Source organism: Felis catus, chromosome C1 (assembly GCF_018350175.1).
Source record: "Felis catus isolate Fca126 chromosome C1, F.catus_Fca126_mat1.0, whole genome shotgun sequence".
NCBI lineage: Eukaryota > Metazoa > Chordata > Mammalia > Carnivora > Felidae > Felis > Felis catus.
The window spans coordinates 23,376,822-23,397,997 of NC_058375.1; the positions used below are offsets into that span (position 1 = coordinate 23,376,822).

The 21,176-nt window shown below is 41.5% G+C and overlaps 1 protein-coding gene across 23 annotated transcripts in view; it reads right to left on the reverse strand.

Moving 5' to 3' along the window:
* PUM1 (pumilio RNA binding family member 1) overlaps positions 1-21,176 on the reverse strand; it is a 132,936-nt gene that overhangs the window by 61,780 nt on the left and 49,980 nt on the right. For 9 of the 23 annotated variants that reach the window (XM_045035435.1, XM_045035434.1, XM_045035432.1 and 6 more), the window contains exons 4-6: positions 12,306-12,414; positions 11,154-11,332; positions 1,328-1,494 (exon numbers count right to left, since the gene is read on the reverse strand). The exons of 4 other annotated variants lie outside the window; for them this stretch is intronic. In XM_045035435.1, the coding sequence (XP_044891370.1) occupies positions 1,328-1,494; positions 11,154-11,332; positions 12,306-12,414 (455 nt within the window). The remainder of the gene's footprint in view (positions 1-1,327; positions 1,495-11,153; positions 11,333-12,305; positions 12,415-21,176) is intronic. 10 more of the 23 variants (XM_045035437.1, XM_045035439.1, XM_045035438.1 and 7 more) reach the window with 4 other exon arrangements.

The window sequence follows — 21,176 nt, forward strand, 5'->3', positions numbered from 1 at the left end:
GTAAATATTCCAGACATGGTATAAACGAGTAGTGTCTTGGGTGGCCCAGGATACACGATCTCCCTATAGAAGAGGATCGAGGACTATGTTATTCTGAATCAGACTAATATAAAACAGTATTACATTCTAGTAAGGGGAGCATAGCCAGTGAGTACATTCTGTGCCCTTCATCCCTAAAAGAAACCCTATAGCTGGTACAAATTAAAGCTACTGTGTATTCCCTCTCACGCACATGCCCTACCACCACCCGGCCAGAAGTCAACTATACCAAACCTTGCTACAGGCTGCCTGAGAATCAGGAGAGAAAGGCTATCCACTTCACCCGAAAGACCTTAGGTAAGTGGTTATTACTCTGTGCCTCAAATTTCCTCCAAAGACTATAATTCTTTACACTCACAAGATTAAAAAATTAGATTAGGAATACTAAACAACTGAATTGTGTTCTACAAACGATGGTCCAAAATGAATTTTAATTCTGGCTGTGGTAGAAATTAGGATCAGAGATAGATGTGTGTGTATTTAGACACACATACATTAGCTTTAGACTAACATTAAAATTATTCAAAATTAAATTCTCTACCTGTACATCAATCACTAAGGATTTTGAAAAGGATACACCACCACTAAAGGTTACCTATGTAAGTGAAGAATACTGCCAAATGTACAAGACAGATACACAATATTATCTGAATACCGTGTACATTAAATTACAGGGTAAAACCTACAAATCAGTCATGACCAGAGATGGAATGAGAGGCATCCATGGAAGGGATACAATTAAGAACAAGTCATATAAGCTACATCTCTGGGTCTTCAAAATGAGGGAGATGATACTGACCCACCTACCTCAAAGGGAGCTTATGAGTCTCAAATGGTCTAATGCGTAAGTTCTCAACTGCTTCCCTCCACACTAACAAGCCACAGAGCTAGGACACAACTTCCATTAGTGACCACGGTTACTCCCAAGATAGTGATTTGGGAGAAACTTGGGGAAAGTCCCAAGGAACCCACCACCACCCCCCCGCCCCCGCCCAGGTGATTTTGTTATTTGTGAACCACTGCAATGATAAGTATAGAATCATTCTGCAAATAATAGAGTCCTATGCGAATGCAAAAAATCTGTTCTGGCAAAGCACCAGGCATTGACAGCTCTTAAAAGTTCCACTTTACCAGTAAATTTAGAGTCTTTGTGGTATGGCCTACACTAGACCCAATTCTCAAAAAGGACAGTTAAGGAAGGAAAAAGAAAACTAAAATCAAAATAAAGCTAATCAAAACAAAAGCCCACAGCCCCCATTCAAAAATCAGAAGTGTAAAACATACAAACCTAAAATCTTTGACGTCTGCGTCAATCCCATTCTGCACTGGTAAACCATTGGTCTTGTCCATCACATCACCCTCCTCCTTCAAATCTCCTAGCTTATCTCCATCAAAGGTACCCTTGTTCTTCTTTTCACCTTTGTCGTTTTCATCACTGTCTGCATCCCTTGGGCCCTGTTTAAAAAATAGCTTCAGCTTCACTAATCATCATCAACTAATAATAGCGGGCAACCACTGTGGACACCAGACTACACTAGATGCTAATTACAACAGGATAGTGTCCGGGCCCTTTCAAGACAGTACAATCTAATTAACAGACAACATAGAGGCAGGAACACTGCAGAAAGTCTTGCCAAATGGGGGAGACAGACATACAATTATGTTACAGAGTTTAGAACGGTCTTACCATGCCCAGTGCCCCACCATCCCGTTTTCTCTTTTCTACCCAAAGCCCAGCCACAATTTTACATCTCTTGGTCCCACTTCTCGACTTCCAATTCTAATTCCATATAACAGGATGACTCCTAATAAGCCCCAGGTGTGGCAGCTCACAGTCTAGTTAGAAGGTGTTGAGCCTACGAAAAGAATTTCCTGCTATGCCATTGCCTGTGTAAACTCCCTCGCTTCTGAATACTGTGCTAAGTGTGGTCTGACATCAGTCCAATTCAATCACCTTACCCTTTAACTCGAGACATGTGCCCTGCCAATCAATGTGCACCACTACCCCCTCCGCTCCACAATAGTTCTCAGGGCTTACTGCATCGATAATTCACCAATCATCCTTCACTTCATTTTTTTTGTATTAATCCTTCAAAACATGTTCAATCTAAGTGTGAAAGTCTTTCACCAAAAGAAAGTACTCTGAGAAGTGCTCATCTGTTGTCTCACCCTCTGCCTGTCCCATAGCAGATTATGAGACTATGAGGGAGCACCTTCAGCTGGATCGCTGGTGCAGCACACTTGACCTCTGAAGTGTTTCAAGCTACAAAGACTGGAAGACTGGACCTAAAAGAACTGTCTTGGTGCCACGCACACCGATGCCTTATCTTCTAAGGGAATTAAGTCTGTCTCCTCTTATCAACAATCCTAAATTAAGACCAGGACATAGAAAGCAAATGCGCCTTGATTTCCAAAAGGAAATGAAGATTTGGTAGAGTGACTTGACATGGTTCACAGAGCTTTGCAGAATCTTACCGAACGGTAAGTAACCTTTACTTTTATAAAACTGGAGAGGCAACCTTGCTTGTTGTCCTCACCACCGACTTCTAGTCAAAGGAAGAAACAAATACACCTGGCCCAAATTAAAGCTCCTGGCAAAAGGCAAGAGCCAATGAGAAAAAGAGGAGCTGCTTTACAGCATTTCCAGTCATCACAACCACATTTTGGGGGTGGGGGTGTGTCAACAATGGAGGCCGGAGCAGCAGACGCTCCATTGTGAACAGGCAAGACCCACGAATGCAAAATATACACACGCTCTTAGGCGAGTTCCTGGAGAACTCTGGCCCAGAGAGGATAACTCACGAATCCCGACATTCTTAGAGCTTTCACCTGCCAGTCAGAGCCCATTTTACTTTCAAATTCATTCTCGGTTCAAGACACAGAAAAACATTTCACGGCTAATATGAACCAAGGAACACAAGAAGGAACATAGAAAGGATATACAACTTCATACTCATGTGGCATCAAGACGGTAAACTACAGTTTTGGCAGCCACCGAGATGGGACTTTCACAGGAGAATCTTCGAAGTGCAAGACTGTTACAGGTTCAAAAGGAGCGAATGAACAACAGCCAATTAAGTGCCACAGGGAGATCCCAAAGAAGGGATGGGAATACGATAGGATTCTAAAGACACATCTTCCAAAATGTCCAGAAACAATACCTCCCTCCTACTGCAAAGGTCAAACCGACAGAAACCATGTATTCATTTTCCTATCCCCAGTACTGAATACAGTGCCTGGCAGAAGTTAAAAAAAGTATGACGAAGGAAACTGAAATGACCAAAAAGTCCTGCAAAACTGAACTACTACTACCGTAAGAAGGACCTTCCCACTGTCTTTATCGTAAGAGTCCAGGAGATAGTGACACGGTCTGGATAACAAACTCTACCTGTATGTGACACCATTAATGTCCAATAACAAGAGTATTAGAAGGATGATCCCACTAACACAACTAAGTAATCTTCCAGAAATCTACAAATCAAGTTCCTGGCTCAGAAGGAACAGTTCGGCTCCAATGTCTCACAAGCAGCTCAAAGGTCTGGTGGCCAAATAGGAAGAAAACGGGATAAAGAAATAGTGGCAAGTTGCACCAACAAGCAAGAAACCTGGTGACGAGAGATTCGCTCTCACCAAATCAACTCTGCATTTTCTTTCCTCGGTGACACTTTAGAAGGGCTTGCTGAGAAGCTGTTGGGCCTATCTCTAAGCCAACTGCCAGGGCCTGAAAACAGTCACTGATACTAAACTTACTCAATTATATTGCCAAGGGCTAGATTTTCAAAGGAATCCCTAGAATGGGCCATTTCTCAACAATATTATACAGTCTATTCATATAAATTATGGATACCTGGTTTTCTGCTCTGATTAGGCTATTAATTCCTCAGAAGAGTAGGTTCCTTCGATTTGAAGGTGGGGGACCCAAGAGAGGCTTCTATTCCTTGATCTGGATGGTCACTGGTGTATTCGTTTTATAGAAACACATAAAGATGAACATATAGGACTTATATGCTTTTTAGCACTTGGGTCACATTTCAGTAAAAAGTTTACTCAAGGAACACCTGGGTGGCTCAGTCAGTTAAGCGTCCAACTCTTGGTTTCGGCTCAGGTCATGATCTTGGGTTCAAGCCCCACATCAGGCTCCACACTGACAGCGAGGGGGCTGCTTGGGATTCTTTCTCTCTCCCTCTCCCTCTGCCCCTCCCCTGCTCGTGTTCTCTCTCAAAACATATAAATGAACTTAAAAAAAAAAAAAAAAGTTTACTCAAGAGAAAAAGTTCAGTAAATCAACGATAGCCCTAAATAAAAATGGCTCACAAGTCTGATTTCTGAATGATACCAAGAGCACAAGTGGGAAGACTTTTTGTCAAAAGTCTGCTATTAAAAGAGAATACAGGGTTCAGGATCATAAAAATGTTCTCTTAGAAATATAAACACTCTAGAGAGAGAAAAACAGGGGTAAAAATGGGATGGTACATTTTATGAGATTTTTAATTAATATTTAAGATAAGGGTCCATTCATAGCTATATGGTCTTTAAGAAAGACCTAATCCAGGAGCACCTGGAAGGCTCAGTAGGTTGAAAGTCCTCAGTAGGTTGATTTCGGCTCAGGTCATGGTCCAGGGTCGTGGGATCAAGCCCCACAATGGGCTCTGTGCTGAGTGTGGAGCCTACTTAAGATTCTTTCTCTCTCTGCCCCTCTCCTCAGCTCGCAAGGCCCTCTCTCAGGAAAGGATGGGGAAGGGGATGGGGAAGGGAAAGAGAAGGAAGAAGTAATGCAGAGGAAGGAAAGGAAGGAAAGGAAGGAAAGGAAGGAAAGGAAGGAAAGGAAGGAAAGGAAGGAAAGGAAGGAAGGAAGGAAGGAAGGAAGGAAGGAAGGAAGGAAGGAAGGAAGGGACTAATCCAGATTGCACAAAACCTACATTCTATCTCGACTGCTAACACTTAACTGGTCACAGGACTTTGGACAGGTCATGAAAACCGAATCTTCATTTTCTCATCTACAGAACAGGGATAATTTTATTATAACAGAGCAGTTATAAAATGATGCATATGCAAAAGGTCTGTGAAGTATAAATCATTTTACACTACAGTACTATGATAATTAGTAAAAGCTATTCACTGGGATGGTATTTCTTAAGTAACATTATTCATGATATCAAGATTAAAACTCTTAAATGCCCCAATTAAGCGGTTTAACTCTAATATAAGTATATAGCCAATCTAGCCCTCCCAGGGACACTCATTTTCACAGTGCAGTGGCTGTATGGCTAGTGTTGAACATCACAATCTTTTTAAAATTTACAAGTGTCTGGGCTCTCACCCAGAGATTCTGATTTAATTGGTCTGCAGAAGCTCCCACAAGTATTATAAAAAGCTTCTCCTCCAGCAACTCTAATAAGCACTCACAAATGAGAACCACTGTAATTAAGTCCAACATAAGCATCATAAAGGCAGGGTTTTTGTTTGGCTTTTTTGGTCACATAATAGTACCGAAAAAGTCTATTATCTAAATAAACGAAAAAACAAAGAAGGATTAATAGCATCCTTTTATTGTGGGCTTCCTTTAAATGAATGCTAACTTAAACCTGTAGTATTCAAATATAGGATTCAATGAGTGCTCAAAATGCACGTAGCCAAGCCCAATCAAAATCTCAAGAGTGCAGCCCAGAAGGGTTCTGAGAGATCCCCCGCCCACACAGAGGCGGAAGACTGTGTTCCACTCGTAGATAAAGAATTGACAGAAGAGCAGGCAAAAAGAAGAACTTTATATCGTGCAGATCAGAATCCATCCATTTATGGCTCAGCTTTGTCAAAAGCCTCACATAACAGGAGGAATATTTCAGGAGAATACCTATTAATTCTGAATGAGTCAGAGAAATGAGAGAATTTAATTTCTTCTCTTACTGCAGTGATCGTACCACAACGCTCCATGGGGCAAGTCACATTCAATGAGATTAGTAATGTTCCGCCCTTCTTTCCAAAAAAGAGCATTCTGCATATCCGAAATTAGAACAAAGTTTGAATCCAGGCCCTACCACCTTCCTTCTAAGCCTCATTTTTTGCATCTATAAACTCACAGGGACAACAGTATCTACCTCAAATGGTTGTTTCAATGATTAAATAAGGCAATACATAAAATTGCGACTCTTTCAAAAAAAAAATTCTTCAAAGTACTTTATTCCATTTTCACATCTTTTTCCCAATGCCTTTTTCAGACACATCCACCCCCACCTCCCAAAGCTTCAAAAGTCCTAGATATCTTATGTCTCCCCATCCCCTGGGAAAAAACTTATGGCTCTAATCATTAGACCCTTTGTACCACGGATTTTCTTGAGATATGTACGCAGAATCGAGCCACCACCAACTACTACGTTTCATCAAATTAATTTATAAAACATACCATCATTTTATGTGCTAACAAGGAAATACTGGCAATTAAACTGTGATATACTATCATTTTCAAGTTGCATTCCAATTTCAAAATGAATAAGGTGGGGAGGTGTACACTTTAGAAACAGTGGAACACAGAATATACACTGCGCATGTGATCACCTAATTCCTGGTGTGCCAAAAGGTAAGAAGAGTGTTCTCTGCGTAGTAGCCACCAGATCCAGGAGGGGGGAGAAAACATATATCTTGACCATGCAGAATGGTATTTGTTGTTATTACAGAGATGAAAACACAACAAAACCATTTTCTAAAAGGTGGTTGCTGGTTTTTTAACTTTTTATCTAGTCCGTATTTAAAAGCTTGACATTGATAGTAGAGCATGCAGATTTCCTGTTCAAGAGAAGTTCAAATCTAAAGGGGCTCCACCAGGGGCGCCTGGGTGGCTCAGTCGGTTAAGCATCCGACTTCGGCTCAGGTCATGATCTCGCTGTTCATGGGTTTGAGCCCCGCGTCGGGCTCTGTGCTGACAGCTTAGAGCCCAGAGCCTGCTTCAGATTCTGTGTCTGCCTTTCTGGATTTGATCCATGGCCTCCTGGTAATTTAATCCTCCAAGAAAATGACGCATTTTCCAAACTTTAGTGTGCATGCAAATCACCTGAGGATCCTGTCAATTAATAAGCAGGTTTTGATTCAATAGGTCTGGGGTAGGTCTGGGGTAAGTTCCCAGGTCGTGAGAATGCTACTGGCCCGTGGACTTGGTGGAGCAAGATTCTGTAAGGTTTACAAAGCATCTTCATATACATTACACATCCATACAAATGAGACTTTGTTTGGTTTTTAATGACTCCATTTTGCAGATGAGAAAATTAAGGTTCAGTTGAAATTCAAATCCCTGACTTCTAACTGCATTTACACTACACACAATTTTTAAACAAAATCAATTAAGTAGCACTGGTTACCTAAGACAAATGCAGCGGAGACTAGAAAAGCCAGTTATAAGTTTTGTGACCCAAAGGAACTGCCATGAGCGTGCACACGTCCTGGTCAGAAAGCCGCCAGTCTCTACACACAAGTAGAAAGGCCGACCCAAGGTATTTTTTCCTAAAGATCTTTCTTCTGCAAGGTTGAGGTGGTCTTCACCTCAACTGAAGTTTAAGTAGTCTTCTCACTTCCCTAGGCACCATAAACCAGAAATGTAGAAATTATAACCCACTCTGCTGACTAGCTAGGCTTCAATCTATTTGAAGATCAGCTGGTATTTCAAAGGCCAACAGCGAGGTCCTTCGATGGGATATTTCACACAGCAGCCTCACAATACGGTAGTCACGTATGATTTTGTAACCACTCTGAACCATGCTTTTGGGGGGACGCAGGAGAGGAAGGCCGTCTTATTCCAGGGGTAAATAAAATAAAGGATACGAAAAGACTCATCTCTGACTTAACTGGTATTCTGAGTTTCCCTATTATCCTGAAACCTGCTACCCTGGTTTTTGATTCATATGTGGAATACTACCAAAATTTTACAGTGGGTGCTAAGAATAAAATACTGCTGTGGGATTCTTACCGTCAGCCTGGAAGTACAGAAGCCAAAACTACTCAACTGAGTCCATCTGTACCATCAAGATGAACTTCAGAAAGCTCAGGCAAGTTAGACAAAGAGTTAAATACCTTCATTCAAGCTGTAACCAAGAAACAAACTTACTGAAAGTGGAAAACCACTGTAGAATGAGTAGATTACTTTAGTTCTAAACTACCCTTAGCAAAAAGTCAGAGTCTGGGTTATCTGTTGTCAGTATCCAGAAATAGCCCCTTGGTACCTGCTTTGAGGTCTACATTTATTATGCCATTGAAGATGAGGTTTTCAGCTCTTAGAATTAAAATGGAGTCTCCCCACGGCCTACTGGAGGTCCGGTCACCCAAAAAGTAAAAATATCTGAGCGCTCTGACCCATAAGCCACCAACTACCACTCAGAATAATTGTCTACAAAGCAGCTCTTCTCTGAACTCAACACTTTCAATGACAGACTAAATTAAAAAGAAGAAGAAGAAGAAGAAGAAGAAGAAGAAGAAGAAGAAGAAGAAAAGAAAAAAGAAAAAAGGTTCACCTTTTTGCATGCATTCTATGACAACCAAAAAGTGACTCAGGTTTCCATTACCAAGAGCTTTGGTCAAATGTCATCTAACAAACAGGCAGAGCAAAGCCAGGTCATGAAGTTGATAAAAGTAGTTCACTGCTTCTCAGGCCTCCATTCACCAAGAGACTGGATATACAATGTGGTAGCCTGATGTCACTGATCAGTCCTCTGTATCACCCTTGACTCAAGTCAAATATGGGATAGTATTTCATTACCCACAGTAAGTTTTTTCTGAGAAGAAGTTGAAACACATCTGGAGAAGTTTTATTTATCTTTATGCAAATCTCAGAGGCTCAGTAAATTATCTGAGAGTTCAATTTTCTGACCTCTATATCCTGAGGTCTTAAACTCCTCTGGTGACAATACTGTACAATGGCTGAAAATTACCAATCTCTCAAGACAACTCAGACGGAAGCCACCTTCACAAAATCCAACACAAGACAATGATGCAGAAGATACTGCTCTGTCATAAGATTAACGGAGGGAATAAATGCTTAAAAGAGAGAAGCAGGCAAAAATCGCAGTAATTCAGTCCCAGTGTTTTATCTGTCTCCTGATTCCAATTATTTTTCTACCTGCTTCCAAACTTTACAGTAACCCAGGCATGTGCCTCCTGGCTAATACCCAAGAATTAGAAACTGGGCACACACATGATAGAGAATTTATGGCAGGAGGCATACAGGATCCAGTTCACCACACTAACAATTTATGCGCAATACCAACCTTTCTCCTACAATAAATAACTAAATAAAAGTTATACACAGAAATTAGCAGGCAACGCTTCCTGGGAAATCTGTGCTCGTGAGACAGGGAAAGTGTGAGGGCAGAAGAAGAGGTGAACCGGGGATAGGTGAAAGAAGAGAAGAAGTAACACCATCCTTCCCACGGGACAAGAAGGAAACGATCATTTTGCTCAAACCCATTCCTCACATCCAAGGGTAGATCTTATTTTTCCCAAGTAGTCTCTTGGGAAGGTTCAAATAAAGAAGGCTTTTCCTACCTGATCCACAAGCCACTAAACCTGACCTATGTCTTTGCAAGGTCAAAAGACCCAAAAGCGATCGGGTCAGCTTTGGAATGACCAGGAATCAAGACTCAAGACAAAAGCCGCAGTTTAGTCCCTTCATCATCCTAAGGGTTTTTATAAAAATAAAAGATCCTCTTCTGGCTAAATTCCTCACATCAAATTTCTAGGTGTGAAGCTGGGAGAAATCCAGAACATCCTCTTACAGGAGTTCATTTTTTCTGGGTTTTCTGTAGAATTAAGAGCTCCAGCCACATGGCAAGTGTCAATGTTAGCTGAAGCATCGTCTTTGACATGCCTAGAATAAAGCTAACTCCACGTGCATTCTGGGTACTTTAAATGTCACCTGTTCTCTTCACACCAACCACGTCAACAATCATTCACTTCATGTCCACTAACATACTGAAGAATTGCACTTGACACATAAGGAAGCTTCACCAAAAATGATACCCTACTACTCTAAAGAAGTTTCAAGTGGAATGAGGAAAAGAGGACCAAGCCTCTGACACCCAGCAACAGATATATGGCAAGAAAAATACTGATCATAGATGCTGTAAGGTAAAGTGAGATCGTTATGGAGGCAAAATTATTAACAGGATTTGGGGAAAAGAAGGTCTTTTATAAGACTGCCCAAAACAGTATTAGCCAAAAAAGACTTCACAGAGAAAGGATTCTGAAAACATACAAAGCAAGTCGAGTCAGAAGGAAAGGAGGGAAAACAGATTCAGGCTGCCTTTCATGACCTTCCTGGCTGTGACACGGAATATAAAACCAGTCACAGAACACATTTGAGGAAGACTCAAATGGAAATTCAAGGTAAGACTTCTAGATCTAGAAAGTTGATGACAAGAAAGAACCAGTTTTGAGAAAGAAAGGCTACCAAAGATGCTTGAGAAAGACTGCCTAAGACGTAAAGGGGAAGAGGCTATAGACAGAGGAACTGCTTTGGCAACAACTGAGCGTCACAGAGGTCAAACGATGATCAATCCCCTCCCCCCACCCCTGCCCCCACAAAAGTGTGCAGATCTGGAACTAACAGACATTCTAATTTCCTGACAGGCAAGGTACAAGAGGCAAAGCTGTTCAAAGAGGGCCAAAGACCATACCATAATTAAAGCCTAGCTAGCAAAATAAGAATGGTCCTACATATCTGGTCCACTTTAAAGATTTCTGGGTTTTGGCAAATCGCTGCTCTCGGATCTATTCCCAGCTTCAGCTTTCTTATTTTAATTCCTTCTGTTTTTACTTTGTTTGTTTGTTTGTCTGTCTGTCTGTTTGTTTTAAACCAAAAATGTCTTCTGATAGACCAAGGAACTGAGAACTAGATTTCGGTTCTACCTCACATTATTATCAATGTATCCCCCAAAAAAACATCATGTCTCTGTTTTTAAAAAGTTCAGTGTACATCTCCTACTGTGTTTGCAGACATCGAATTGCAATAAAAGTGTTTTAAAATACACTGTAATTAGTGCTGTGAATATCTAAGGAAACTAAACAGGCATGTTTTGCTTTAGGGGGGGGGGGAAAAAGAGAGATATAGGAACAAGTTCCTCAAGCCAACTTACAAATCCTCCTTTTCTTAGACAGGAATCGCCCGGGGATGAGCTCAACACATACTCCACCATGCTAACGCCTAGTCCCCCACTCTCCGACCGTGGGGACAGTACAGAATTGACCTCACTGTTCACATGGAAACTCTGACCAGGTCTTCTCTGCACCATGATTGGCTGGGAAACTGAATGATCTACAAAAAAGATACACAAGCATGATACAGTGCAGCCAGAGGCTCAAACAAATTATGAGTGATGTCTCATGGATAAACCAATGACTGGGAATCAGGAAGCCTGCCATGGTCAGGTGAGCCAAAACCTCCTATTGTGTTTTTCCCTAAGTATAAATTCTACATAAACTAAGGAAAACGGAACACACTCCTCATATATCCAGGACAGCAGAACAATACAGCAGTTCACATAACTGGTTTACCTAGCTATAGTGGATAAATTGTTTACCCCTTTCAAGTAGCAGAATTTCTTTTTAATATATTTTATTAGTAATATTACTGAAACAAAATGTGACTTTACTGCCCTTTTTAAAACCAACAACATAATTTGATATTTTCTGATGACTCACTGTCATCCGAGGTTCCATTTTTACATTGCGCTGTAACACAGCACGTTGGCTTTTTGGGATTTCCGTCTCCTTCCTCCCTATCCTCGGTTATTTCTTTCTGCTGTCAGTGTGTGCCTCTACAGGTCCTCCCCATCCCTCTTCAGGGGTAGTCTGTCAGAAGAGCATCCGTGCCCAGTAACTTGATTTGGCCCCAACCACATTTACAAATAGATCATCCCATACACAGTACACAGGGGGGCAAGGGGAGGAAAAAGAAACATGAACTTCAAATGGCAGGCATGGATTTTCTAATTCCGAGTATGTTGACAGCAGTACAGAACAAGAAGTTATAGCTGAAATTACGGTCATTTCAAACAGACCACTCCCCTGTGGCTAGCACTTCAATAAAATATTGAAGATCTGATTTTGTGATAATTATGTTTTAATAAATTACATCATATAAGCTCCTTCATGGCAATTATACTAAAGGACAGCACATTGCTTGACATGCTTATGTCACTGATGTGAAATTCATGACTTGCCAATTGCTGAGGAAAGGAGCTCTAAGACAGGCATAAATCACAGTACAGATGCTAGATCTAGATTACCTGATGTTCCCCAGGCACTGTCTCGCCATTGATCACCCAGGAATATTCCTTTTGGTCCATCTTTGCTGGATTCATCTGTTTCCCAAAACTTTTTACCTGGCAAGAGCTGCTGCAAATTAAAAATAATAGATGCTTTTAAAGAATTCATAAAGGATGAAAGTACAGCAGTCAACACTTTCTTTCAGACAAGGTACTGCAGATGCTCATGTGCTCTGGAGGGCTTTAATCGCAGTGTTCTGACTACACAGACTGTGGTCAGAGCACTACTGCATATTCGGTACAAGTCACAGAGAGGCCTAAGGCAAGGAGGGGCCACAGATCAACCCACCACAATAGAGGCTCAGCTTAAATATCTAGAATTATCCATTTAACCTATGCCAAGATTTTACGGGGGGCAGGGGAAAGGGGAGTAATATTAGACCTATTAGTTAAATACTTGCTGAGAAGACTCCTTTTTAAAAAGAATGTACCTACAACTACTAACACACTACTTCTGCCTACATGTGTACTAACTGGCCGTACAAAGTTACTCAAGCTGGGGCATGAACTCAGACCCCAGCCATGGAATGCTAGAGGCAAAACTCACCTCCTTCGCACAGAAGACTGTGTTAACCAAAACATTTTCATCACCAGAAAGAAAAAACAAGCAAAATCTTCCCAACCACAACATTAACCTATTCCAAGATCTTGGGAAGACAAAACAGCCAATTTCCCCATTACCGGAAGGGAAATAAAACCTCCTATCCTCGGTTGATTTTAACAAAACTTAATAATACCATTAAAGTGACTTCACAAAACACTCCATGCTTCACAGAAATGTATACATCACTGGCCCTAAACCAATATGAGAACTTTAAACTGGCTGTGACCAAAGAAATGCAAAGTACCATTTAAGCAAAACCAGTACAGTTTTGCCCAAGATCAAAGCATTAGCGACCAGGATCAGTTACAAAGTGAAATTCCACTGGAATTCCATCATTCTTCATTTTGGTCATCAGCTTTACTCACTAAAACGTCCCCCTTATTTCCTCTAAGTATGTTTTCATTTCAGCTACTACTAGTCAGACAAGAAAGACAGAAGTTTGAGACAGTAATCGCTGCTTTTGAGCATAAAAGAAGCACCTGGAGAGTTGGAAGTTCTCAGAGGAACAGAATCAAAAATCAGAAAGCAAAATATTTGCTCTCCTCCTTGATAATAAAGGTTTGCCTTTCCAATTTATAACCCATACCGCAGCGATAATGGGAGAATAACTCAACTTTGCCGTCACTGAAATCAACCTCGGCTTTCCAAATCTGGATTCTGGGTTTCTCAGCGTAATTTCAGTTCTGTCTCTATACATCTGCCTGGCAGACCTGGGTTACAACCTGGTCAAAGCAGTTTCCCACACACTTTTCTCTTCAGGCCCTAATCTGTCATTTTCTAATCTAGCCAGATGGTGTCAAAAGACACATTTTGGTCTGGCATTCAGTAAGCTTACGTTTACTTGAAGATGAACAGTTATAAGCAGTCGGCGCCTAGAATGCCTCGTGGGTTCATTCTCTGAGGGAAACAAGGACAGACACAGCTCGTCTGTTAATCTGAGATGGGGGCAGGGGTGGGGGGAACGGCGGGTGGGCAGAAGGGAGAGCTAAGCAGTGGGGTCAGAAGCAGTGGCGTCAGGAAGTCATGGACTAGACAACTTTGATGTGTCCCGGGACAAACTGAACTGCCCTAGGCCTCATTCTTTCTGTACTGATGATGGAAATAATTTTCAGGTTGTGATGATTAGAGATGTTGTTGAGGAGTGCCTAGCACAATGCCCACCACACAGCAGGTTTTCAATAAATGTATTCAGTGTTATCATGCCAGGGCAAAATAGCTGTAAATCACAGAAAGGACACTGAAAATTAACGTGAACTACTCAAGCACAATGCAAGAATTCTTGTTTTTAAACTTATTTTTCTTCTTTTAGTCTCAAAAATGGCCTCTCACAAGATTACAAATATTTCCCTATTGGTTGTATCTTTTCCAACTAAAATTGTGATTTTTCTCCTGCATTTTGTAGGTGGTGTGAACAAACAGGAGTCTACATCAACTTCTCTTTTGTGTACAAGAAAGAATGAAAGCAGAAGGCACACCTCACTTACTGGTTAATTTCCATATAATAGTGGATGTTTTCCACATAATGATGGAAAGAGAGCAAAGGTCATCAAAAAAAAAAAAAAAAAAAAGGCCAAGGAGCACCTGAGTGGCTCAGTTGGTTAAGCGTCTGACTTCTGCTCCTGTCATGATCTCGCCCCACATCTGGCTCGGTGCTGACAGCTCAGAGCCTGGAGCCTGTTTTGGATTCTGTGTCTCCCTCGCTCTCTGCCCCTCCCCCCTCGTGCGCACGCGCACACGCGCACACGCTCTCTCTCCCTCTCTCTCCCTCTCTCAAAAATAAACATAATTTGTTTTTTAAAGAGTCAAAATGGCGCTCATCACTCTCCACACAAATATGGAAATCTTTACTGAGAACTCAAGGAAAAGCTTCTTTGAATATCAGCCTCCGTGTGCAAATACAGTCCGTCGGTGATTTGTCAAACTGCTGACAAAGCAGCAGCCCTTGAACTCAAGGCTTCAAAAATGACTTCTGGAATCCTGTCATCTTTCACTGTAGCTGCCAGGCTGTCATAACATAACATGCAAAGCCAGCAAAAGCAGGTGAACATGTAAGCAAGGCTGGTTCCAGGCCAAGTTCTCTCAAAAGGAAACAACACAACAGACATGTAGAAAGGTGCTAAAAAGTGGAGATTTTACTTCAAAGTAGTAACAGATGCAACAAGTCTCAAAGGAACGAATACACACCAAAAACCCCAAGACCCTTGTCAGGTACTAAGAGGCAACCATTTCTCCATTAGCAATCGGTGTAAATGTAAATCCTACCTAGAGACTAGGAACAGGGCAAGAAGTACTAGAACTCCACGTGCTCTGGCAAAGTAGTAGTGAGGAGGTCAACGAACCATTATCAATGCAAACAGCTTGGACTGAAAGGGCAAGTGTGTAAGAGATCATGAAAAAAGGGGTGGGAGAAGAAGGTGCTAGCACACCGATTCTGGGGGGGAAAGAGATGGAGCCAAGTTGCCAGAGTGCTCTCCAAATGGGAAGAAAGTTAAAATACCACACCAACCAACGTGGGCAAAGACAGAAGCAAACTCAGCAAAGCTCTTCAGTCTCGGGTCTGACACGGAACCTAGCCTTTCTCACTTTCCTCCGCAACATACCCATCCCCACCCCTCACTTGTGTGCTCATCAGCATCAGACTGGGACCTCTGCCCCCCGGTACTCACGGCCCTGTGTGATCCCCGACCCTTGACTGTGGGCCGGACCTAGTGACTTGCTCCTGAGGAACAACACGTGGTAAGAGGAATGGCGTGTCAGCTTCAAAATTACCTTACAAACACTGACGACCCCTCCTGCTTGCTCACTTTGAGGAAGCTAGCTGCTACGCCGTGACCTGCCCTGCAGAGAGGCCCCCACGTGGCAAAACCCAAGAGAGGCCAGGGGCCATCAATTCATTAGGAACTCAGGCCCTCCGAACAACAACCTGTTAGGAACTTAATCCCGACATCAATCTCCCGAGTGAGCTTAAAAGCAGACCCGTCCCCCGTTGAACTCTGAGATGGCCGCAGCCCCCACTGCAGTCCTGAGTGCAGCTTGGGAGGGGCCCCGAAAGAGAGGTCTTTCAAAGCCATGAGTGGGTTCCCGCTCACAGAAACTGTGAGGTGTAAACAACTCTGTTGTTTTAGGCCTTGAGATTTTGAGGTAACGTGTCAGGTGGCAAGAGGAACTTGTACAGTTGTGAATGTATTTGAATACAGCTGTTCTGAGATTCAAAACCTTTCTTAAGTCTGATTTCAATAGGGGCGCCCGCCTGCGTGGCTCAGTCGGTTGAGCCGACTCTTGATCTGGGCTCAGGTCATGATCCCAGGGTCATGGGATGGAGCCCCAGACGGGGCTCTGAGCTGAGTGGGGAGCCTGCTTAACATACTCTCTCGCTTGCTGGCTTGCTCTCTCTCTCCCTGCCCTCCCCCAATCGCGTTTTCTAAATAAAGTTAAGTAAGTAAGTAAGTTAGTAAGGCGCCTGGGTGGCTTGGTCAGCTAAGTGTCCGACTCTTAATTTTGGCTCCGTTCATGATCTCACGGTTCATGGGTTAGAACCCACACTGCATCAGGCTCTGTACTGACAGTGCAGAGCCTACTTGGGATTCTCTCTCTCCCTCTCTCTCTCTCTCTCTCTCTCTCAAAAATAAATAAATTTTAAAAATAAATAAATAATTCAAAATCTGTTTAAAAATAAATAAAAGTTTGTTTTCAAGAAGCACTTCTCATTCCTTTTCTAGTATCTACATTCCAAGGACTTTTGACTTTGGAAAAAATAACATGCTTTTCATTTCCCATTTCCCCCTACTTTGTCTCATAGCCCTTCTGCATTAAAAAAAAAAAAAAAAAGTACTAACTTCTGCAAAATTAGATGGGCTTAGATATATAAAGCTTACCGAAAACTAGTAGCAGTCAGATATTCGAGTCAACTAAAATAACGACATTCACCATTCAAATCTGATCAGAGTTAAAGAAGCTATAATCTATTGAATTATAAAATAAAACAAAGTGACGATGAGTATCTGTTATTTCAAATGCAACAGCAACCCCTCTGGAGGTATCATCTACAGTATTGGCTAAAACAGACTGACTGGCTCACCAACCCACTGGCATAAACACCAGGAGTTGCCAAACCTTCATTTAAGCCACACCTAAATCCAACACCAAAAATTTAAAACCAACCATTGTATGAAAAGTGAATTACTGCTTACCCCATAAAAAACTTGGAAAGAAAATTGTTCTTTGACAGGAAAAAAAAAAAGGAACAGATCACAGCAGAGGTTTACAAAATTTACTTTAAAGAAAGATTAGGCAATAAGAGGATTAAAAGATTTGACAATTCTAAAGGAAGATAACTGGAATTAGGAATTGGTCCAACAAAAGCAAAAGAGACCCAGGGAGTCAGATGTAGGCAGTATTACCCAGGTGGCAAATTTAGGGAGAGGGCATATGATGCACAGTCTATCCTCATAAAAGCAAGGAGTGCATCAAGCTAGATAGCAGCCTGATTACAGTAGCCACTAAAAACATCTAAGTAACTTCCCTGGCTCAGACTCTTGCTGAGCAAGCAAACTTCATATGAGAACTTGGCTCCCTCCTGTAGCCAGGCATGCTGATCACTGAACACAATTATCCTGCCCACTTGAGAGTTATTATTTCTCCTTATAAATTAGTAAACTGTATTTTGGTTTTCATATAGAAGTCTCTTGTGGTTCTGGTTAGTATAGATCAATCCCATAATCCAATCACCTCTGAATTAGTGATCAAAATCCCTTTCAAGGTCTACTAACTGAGAACCAGGACTTGGGAGGTCCCAGCATCCTCCCCAGCCAACAACAGACTTTGTACTCTTCCCTGTATCGTCCCATTAAATGGGATTCCTAGTTGCCCCAAACCCCCCAATATGTGAGTTCTCAAATCTTTGAGGGAAAAAAAAAAAACAAAACACTGTTTATCCCAGTTTGAACCACAGGTTTATAAAAGAAAAGACACAGAAAGTAAAGAAATCAGTAAGCATACTCATGAGGCTTCTGGAGAACAAAAGAGAAACCAAGCACTGGTTTACAAGCAATGTTAGCCATTCGGAAAATCTCTGAATTTTGTTTGGAAACACCTTTTTTCTTTTACCATCTAGCAAAAGAGACAATACACAAAGCCACACTTGCACAATCAATCACAACATTAGCCCCCACTAAGAGCCCTGTAAACAGAGGTGGAGACAATAAAGTGCTGATAATATCAAGCACCTCCAGCCTTCTTATTTTAAGCAATAATACAGTAGTAAAGCCTGCATGGGTGCTCTGAAGTCACTTTTAAAAACCGACCTGCTTCTGAATCCCATCTCTGTGAATTTAACCCCTCTCGGCCTCAGGTTTCTCACCTATAAAATGAACTATCGCGAACATTAAATGAGATCTGTGCAAAAAAGTAGTACAATGCTGAACTCTGAGCAAACACTCAAAAAATCGGCTGCCACTATGACTGAAGAACAAAGTGGTAACCAACAGACCTCACACTACGAATGGTTAGCCAAATGAAATGCTCCTGGGGTACTCAACTAGCAGGTGTGAGCCCAGCATCACCCAGCCCGTGTGTGTGTAAATTCCATAAAATTAAGAGCCCTAACAAACCACCACAAGAAGAGTCATCATTACATCTTTGCAGAAACTAAGAGGCATGATCATTATTAAGGACTGGGTATGTCTGACCACACCACCACGAACATTTGCACAGGGAAGTATCAGTGAGGTTTTCTGATGGTCTCAATACTCAATGCACACTCCGACAGGCACTCTGTTCTCAAAAGGAATAAAATATCAGGTAACTGCTTACAGGACTCAACACTGTCTGCCTCTCAGGGCAGAAATTAGGCTTCTTAAGGAGGAGCATTCACAGGGCGCACGCTACAGCCCTACAGGCATGCTCAGGTTTGATCACGTTATCTGGCAATGCAAACATCCAACACAAGCTGAGTTTCATCACTGGAATGTAACCAGTGCAGGAGTCAAATACCTGATGTTTTAAACAGGTGGTAAGGTACAGGACGCCGCCCCCAATTTTTTAATCTCTTAGTACATATTCTCATTACATTCTCCTGGCGTTAAAAGAATTCGACATCAACTCAGAGAAAGGACCGCTCAGAACTGACTAAAATAAAGAAGTATAATTGGTAACCACTGACAGTCACAGGTTCTAGGCAGAGTTCTGATGTGTGAACATCATATAATTTTCAGAAAGCCCTTCTCAAAACCTTAATGCCCTACCTTACCCATGCCCTTCGGACCATACAGGGTTGTAGCCATATCAAGGAAGACAGTACATCAAGTGCTTTCATAGTAAATACTATGAACTACACTCAGAAGTCATTTAAAAAGCTTTAACAAGAAACAGTTTAAATATAAAATTACATGTCAATATACTTTACTTTTTTTTTTTTTTTAAGGGTATATCCATTCATTCACTGTTAGGATAATTCTTTCGGAAAGGGTAAAGAAAATTGATATACATCAAGAGTCATGTTCATTCCTGAGAATATATCTCAACAACAACAAAAGACTGGAATTCAAAAGAAAAGGAAAAAAAACAAAAAACAAAAAAAACACCTCTACATTCAAAGTACAAGACCAAAACAATCAGGAACAAGGTAGCTGTGCTACCACAATGGAAGCTCACCCAAAACAGCCATAAAGACTCTAGGTAATGTTTACAAAATTAAAAGTAAAAGACAAAACTGCACAGGTAAAGACTCCTTCTCCTGGAGCATCCTTCCCTTCTGGATCAAGACTGGAAAGAAAAATAAAAACTAAAATCGGTGCTTGCTGGGGTGGTGACATTATGAATGACTTACTACAAAATCAACGTTTATGATGCTTTAGAACTGATTTTCTAACAAATAGAAATTAAGATTACAGGGGTATGGAATTCACTACAAACAAGGCATTTTCTTTTAAGCATACACACTTCACTTCAACATAATCTCACAGTAACAAAAGTTAGTGGCAACTTTAAGGAGTGCCCACACTGTATGTTTCAAGTATTTTTAAGCAAGCACATAACATCTAATCCACTTTGAAACCTGTACCCTAAATAAGGAATGTCGAACGAGTTCAATGGTGTTATCACAGCCAGTTACTCTTTTCAATAGACAATAAGTATAACGAAGGTGGTGTTTTCCTCTTCATTTTCCCTTCCAGTTTAAGGAGTAGGACCTTCTCAATTCACGCCTCCTGTTGGTCTGGCTACTAATTAAGGAAGTGTCCTCCATTCTCTTTAACCTGTTGTTCAATACTTACACGTAAAGATCACTTTTCAGTGCTAAAACGTAATTCTGACTGCTTCATTTCATTCAGATCACAAAAAAACTAAGCATCAACATCTGCTATAATTTTGTCACATCTCTCTACCAGGCAGATTCGAAACCTGGCACCTAGTAATTACTGCCTAAAACTGTCCATCTATGCGTCGAGATGCTTACCACTGAAAACTGATTTCCACATGAACGGTCTCTTAAGTAAGTATCTCTTTTGGTTGAAATCTAATGTACTCCTTTTAGAAAAGAGGAATTTTTTGCATAATTATAATCCTGCAGTATACAAAATTAACAGGTTTTTTGAAAAATATTTTCCAGCTATTAAGCACTTTTCATAAGTAATGTCAATAGTTACACTGAATGTCCTTTAGAAACTCTTCTGCCCCTAAAGAAATGAAACAAGCCACTGAGGCCTGGCCAATGAGAGAAAATTTGCTCTCTCCCACATCTGGAAAACCACTACTGCTCTTCTGGCTACTGAAAAATTTCAAAGCTTTCAGCATCTGAAGTACTGATGTCAAAAAGTAAAGTATTACTTGACTAGGCCCTGAAATGCACAGCCTGTAGAAGCCATTACTGGAAACAGAAGTAGTGAAAGACACTCTTCACCCTAAAAAAGAAAAACCTATCAGGAATCAAAGTGATACAGCTACCAGGCCTTCATTTTAAGGTAAGCACACTTACGGTGTGCTTCAGACTGTTGAACTTCACAACCTCCTACAGATGAAGAAAGGAGCACTAACCTGTGACAGGACTGGTCAGGACTCCCGTACGGGAGAGCGAGAAGACAGTGGGAAGGACTCTCGAACAAGAGCAAAGACAGAAAGGAAAGCACACGGGCAGGTGCCCACCAAGAAGAAAGGCATCTGGCCAGCGACAGAGGGAAGCAGTAAGGACTAGGCCAACTAGCCCAACTAGTCCAGCGACCAGTGACACTCTA